This window comes from Austrofundulus limnaeus, unplaced genomic scaffold (genome assembly GCF_001266775.1).
Source record: "Austrofundulus limnaeus strain Quisiro unplaced genomic scaffold, Austrofundulus_limnaeus-1.0 Scaffold187, whole genome shotgun sequence".
Taxonomy (NCBI): Eukaryota; Metazoa; Chordata; class Actinopteri; order Cyprinodontiformes; family Rivulidae; genus Austrofundulus; species Austrofundulus limnaeus.
In genome coordinates this window covers 652,661-657,275 of record NW_013952589.1, presented here as the reverse complement: position 1 = coordinate 657,275, position 4,615 = coordinate 652,661, and the positions used below count along the sequence as shown (strand labels likewise).

The 4,615-nt window shown below is 42.6% G+C and overlaps 1 protein-coding gene across 1 annotated transcript in view; it reads right to left on the bottom strand.

Annotated features, from left to right (window-relative positions):
• itih5 (inter-alpha-trypsin inhibitor heavy chain 5) overlaps positions 1-4,161 on the bottom strand; it is a 16,200-nt gene extending 12,039 nt beyond the window's left edge. Inside the window, exons 1-7 of the mRNA XM_014018228.1 lie at positions 3,930-4,161; positions 3,809-3,853; positions 2,967-3,130; positions 2,250-2,351; positions 1,478-1,755; positions 1,070-1,239; positions 792-908 (exon numbers count right to left, since the gene is read on the bottom strand). Of these exons, the coding sequence (XP_013873682.1) occupies positions 792-908; positions 1,070-1,239; positions 1,478-1,755; positions 2,250-2,351; positions 2,967-3,130; positions 3,809-3,853; positions 3,930-4,073 (1,020 nt within the window). The 5' untranslated portion in view covers positions 4,074-4,161. The remainder of the gene's footprint in view (positions 1-791; positions 909-1,069; positions 1,240-1,477; positions 1,756-2,249; positions 2,352-2,966; positions 3,131-3,808; positions 3,854-3,929) is intronic.
• Positions 4,162-4,615: the final 454 nt, after the last annotated feature.

Here is a 4,615-nt window from a genome sequence, read left to right as displayed (position 1 = left end):
AACTTTATAAAGTTATTTTAACTTTAAACTGTTATAATATTAGCTTCAGTTCTGCTCAGATCACATTGAGCTAAATAAGATCAAATCTGCTGACTTGTGTTGTGAAATGAGATGCTTTCCTGTTTATCTTCTGTTAATAAATCCATAACACAAACAGCTTTTCTGGCATTAAAACATTAGATAGATTATATAAACTGTAAAATATTAATAATAATTGGGTTAATATTATTATTAATAGTTTTTATGATTTCTATATTGTCAGTTCTTTTTTCTCTGCTCTGTTATCAACATGTACAGCAATGGGAAATCCAGGCTCTTGCGTTAGCCGTTAGCTTCACCAGCCGATCACATGGTCACGTGGATTCTGCGCACTCCAGTCAGTGTTGGGGATGACTCTCAGCTACTACCACACCAAGTTTTAGCTCAACATTTGTAAAATTGACGGCGTCATCACAATTTTTGTGTTTCCCAAAGTCAATAAGCTGCGGTGGCCATCTTGAATCAGGTTGGCTCCAAAAGTAAATTAGACAAATGAACTGAGACGATGTCAGGTAAACACGACTGGCAGTCGTCACTCCAGTCAAAAAAATAATAATCCTTTTGACACAGATTTTGTTGCAYCGTTTTACCAAAAGCAGAATATAGTGGCCAACTGACGAGTTATTGTTTTTATAGGACAACGTCCAAATTAATTTTATTTTATTTTTTTATTAGAACCTTTGAGAGTGAGAATGTTAAGTTCTCCTCGACTGTCTGAACAAGCAAAATAAAACCAAGATGAGGCGCTTCACCTGTCTCATCTTCTTCCCCAACATGGAGGCGCTGGTGTCGATCACAAACACCACATTCTTGGGCACAGCAGGCAGCTCTTTGGGGGCAAAGTAGTGAACGAAATGTCCGTTTAGAACCTGGAAACAAGAGGCGCGCAGAAGACTTCAAATTGTAGAAACCCAGAAAGAGAGGCAGTCAAAGCTGGTGGCAAGAAGCCAGAGAAATAAAATAAACGTGCRTTTCTGTGCACAAAGTGTCTGCTTGTGACAGTTAGCTGACAGGAAGAGAAAACCCTCACCTGGATGTCTCCGATGCCCGTGTCTCTCTGGACGTCGTAGCGGATCACAAAGTCTCCCAGAATGCCGCTGGTGGAGATCCTGGCCTGCTGGACGATGTTGGGCCTGAAGGTGATCGTGCAGACGTTGTTTTCGCTCTTGATGGCGGTGGTGATGGGAACTTCGGGTTTGGCTGGGGCACAAAGACAGGAAGTGAGTCACGGTTTCTTTTTTCCTTTTTTTGGAATRAGAACAAATAAACCATGTGTCACCTTGAAGTAAATTTAAACCAGTGCCAGCCCCCCCCCCCCCCCAAAAAAAGGAAATGTGTCTTAGAGGTGGCATTTCCTCCTTCTCCTTTGAAGCATTTACTCATGAAAAAAAAAACCCTCTGTCTGTAGTAGAAACCAAAGTATTCCATATTAATGAACCTGTTAACTTTGGTTCCTTGGGCCGGGCCGCAGGGTTTGCACCGTTGCTTTTGCCGTTGCGTAGCGGCAGCACCTGGAGGTCCGTGATGGGCGAGTGGTCGACGATGGTGACGTCCAGGCTGAGGCGGCTGACCAGCTGCAGGGGTCTGAGGCTGGTGACGTGTTCGTAGCGTCCCAGCCGCCGCTGCAGAAGCTCTTCGTACGTCAGCAGAAAAATGCCCCGATTCCTACCGGGTATGCTCACTGCCATCTTGAACACCTCCGCCTCGGGCCCGGGGCTGGAGCGGAGAACAGGAAACACCTCACTGATGATGTCATACCCCATCATGACACTCCCACCTCTGCATGCACAGCCTCAGTCTCACTCCACATTTAAAACATTTATTATCTTGAACACAGTTTTTGAGTTGTTGTAGTTCTAGAAATTCAGATAGATTCCTTTTTTTAGTGGTTTTAAATTATTTGGTCTTCCTCCTTTTCTGATAACGCAGTGAGACTTTTCACTTCTTTTTAGCAGCTCAGCTGGAAACGATATGATGTCACTTCTTCCACTGTCATTTCTTGGGTTACAGGTTTTATTGACAGCCGACTGAAAGACTGAAAATTCTGTCCRCTACATTTATGTGATGTATTTTATGTGATTTTTAAAACGGCTTTTGACCCCATAAGCAGCAGTGGGTCCTCACAAGGCTGTGTGTACTGGGTAAATGGTTATAAATCGTCCCCACCAGGTAACAAAAACATGTACACACACAGATCAGGATTTTCATACCTCGTGTCGCTTGACTCTTTGCTCTTAGGTTTGCCGTTCCCTTCTTTGACCCTCTTTTCCTTCGGTCTGACTTCACTCTGGTAGACACGCCCTCCAATGATCCTGGTTCAAGGGGGGGAGGGGTCAAAGGTCACGCTTTAGAGTGTCACACAAATTCAGGCGTGCCATTGTCATGGCTCAAATAGACAAAGGCCTCACAACATGCTGTCAATACTTATTTACACATCGTGAACATGAACGACTGGATCGGTTTGTTTACAGAGTTATAAAACTCATTCCTCTCTTAGTGCTTCAACCTCCATAAAAACTGCCGCTTCATAAAGTTAGGGACAGAAAAGATGCAAATTACAACAACAGTTAGACTGTTATCTTCTACATTAGTTCAGATGAACTTCATGTTATGCAGCTTACAAAGTTCAAATGGGAAAGTTAAACTTTTATACCAGAACTGGTGTTCGTCGTTTTTACCCATTCAGATTTGATGATTTTTGAAGAATTTTCACTGACAAATCTTCAAAAACGGTCTTCAAAAGATTTGCAAATGTACTCATATTAATTTTCCTTTCACATTTTGATTAATACAAATTACACACCACATTGCATTGTTTTGTCTTCTCTCTCTGTGCCCCTCACAGTTATCTGGTCCTTTTATGATCTGATATTGATCAAAGGCCCACAATGTGTGATTGAAGTTGAAAAGACCTGGGTGCTTCTTACATTGTGAAGTTAGAGATGTAGGCTCCAGCGGGGATTTGGAACTGGAAGAGTCCTTCAGCGGCAACAGAGTGCCGGTTGAGCATGTCGCAGTACACCGCAGTGAACGCGTAGCGGGAGATGATGGTGGTTTTGATGGACAGCTCCTGGATGTGAGGTTTGGCTTCCTGCGAACGAGAATAAAATAAGTGAGAACCCCCACATTGCAGACTCACCCTCATTTAATCTGCTTCTGATAAAGAGACGTTCCTGCCGTGCGTAAAGAGACGTTCCTGCTGTRCGTAAAGAGTCGGTTCCTGCCGTGCGTAAAGAGACGTTCCTGCTGTGCGTAAAGAGTCGGTTCCTGCCGTGCGTAAAGAGACGTTCCTGCTGTGCGTAAAGAGTCGGTTCCTGCTGTGCGTAAAGACGCGCTGCTGATGCTGCGCGAGTTGTTTTCGTCTTTCATCTCGACAAGTCAGTGCCAGCTGCACTTTCACACAATGACTCAACAGGCTGAGGGGTTTGTTGAGCTCAGATTATTTCAACATTACAGGAACTCTGGCACATCCGCGCACTTGGCGGGTCTCCTGCGTCACGCCCAAAGTGCACAAGTTTGATTCCAAATTCATTTTAAACTGATTTAAACTAGGTCATCTAATCTAGACCCGAACGTCTAGTTCATTTTCACTTATTTTCCTTCTTTTATTAAAGTGATTTCTAAGCATCAGATAGCAACAAAAACTATGTTTAATCCAACTTTTGTACCAGTTATATACTTTACATTGTTTATGAGGGAAAAAAAGAACAAAAAAACAGCAAAAATCTAAACAGTTTTCCGCATCTAAACTTCATTTTTTAAAATTTACCTTGATAAGAATCTGTTTCACCTGCCGAGGGACCCTGCGTGGTGCCTGCAAAGATAAACAAGGTCAGTATAAAAACAAATGCAAAGACATTACGTGCGCAAAGCGGCGGTGCAAATCTTACAAAGTCTAAATCGAAGTCTGCCAAATCGGCATCATCAACATCCTCCTCCTCCAATTGGGATTCCTCCAGTTGCCCCAGAACAGCCGGACAGAAGCAGAACAGCAGAGTCACCAGCAGCATCCTGATCCTGCGTTTTGTCTCCATTAAAAACTAATTAATGAGATAAATGAGACCTCATCATCATCATCATCATTGTTAATCCTGCTGTCTGAGTCCGAGTCCAGATCAGACTGAGCCGACACTGAGCAGAGGAGGGAGAGAGTCCGCCCAGCCCACCCACTGGAGCAAAGAGATGAGKGAATCTCTATCTGCTGCCTTCAGGGACTGTTGGACAAAAGAAAACCACGACGTTAAACCCCGATTTTTTTTTAATAAAGTTATTTTTCTCCATTATGGCAGATAACAAACAGACAAAGTGAAGTTGATGTCCCCAAAATTGAGACTCCATTTAAGTTTGGGTCATTTCTACATTTTTTTCCAAGAGAAACCTGAACATTGCAGGTTTATTGCTTTATAAACTAGAAGATATTGATGGGTTCGAATTTGGGACTAATTTTATTTAAAACAAATGTGTGCACAAGATGACAGATGTCTTTAAAATGACCAGAAATGCTTGTGCAACAAACAAACAAACAAACAAACAAAGAAACAAAGAAACAAAGAAACAAAGAAACAAAGAAACAAAG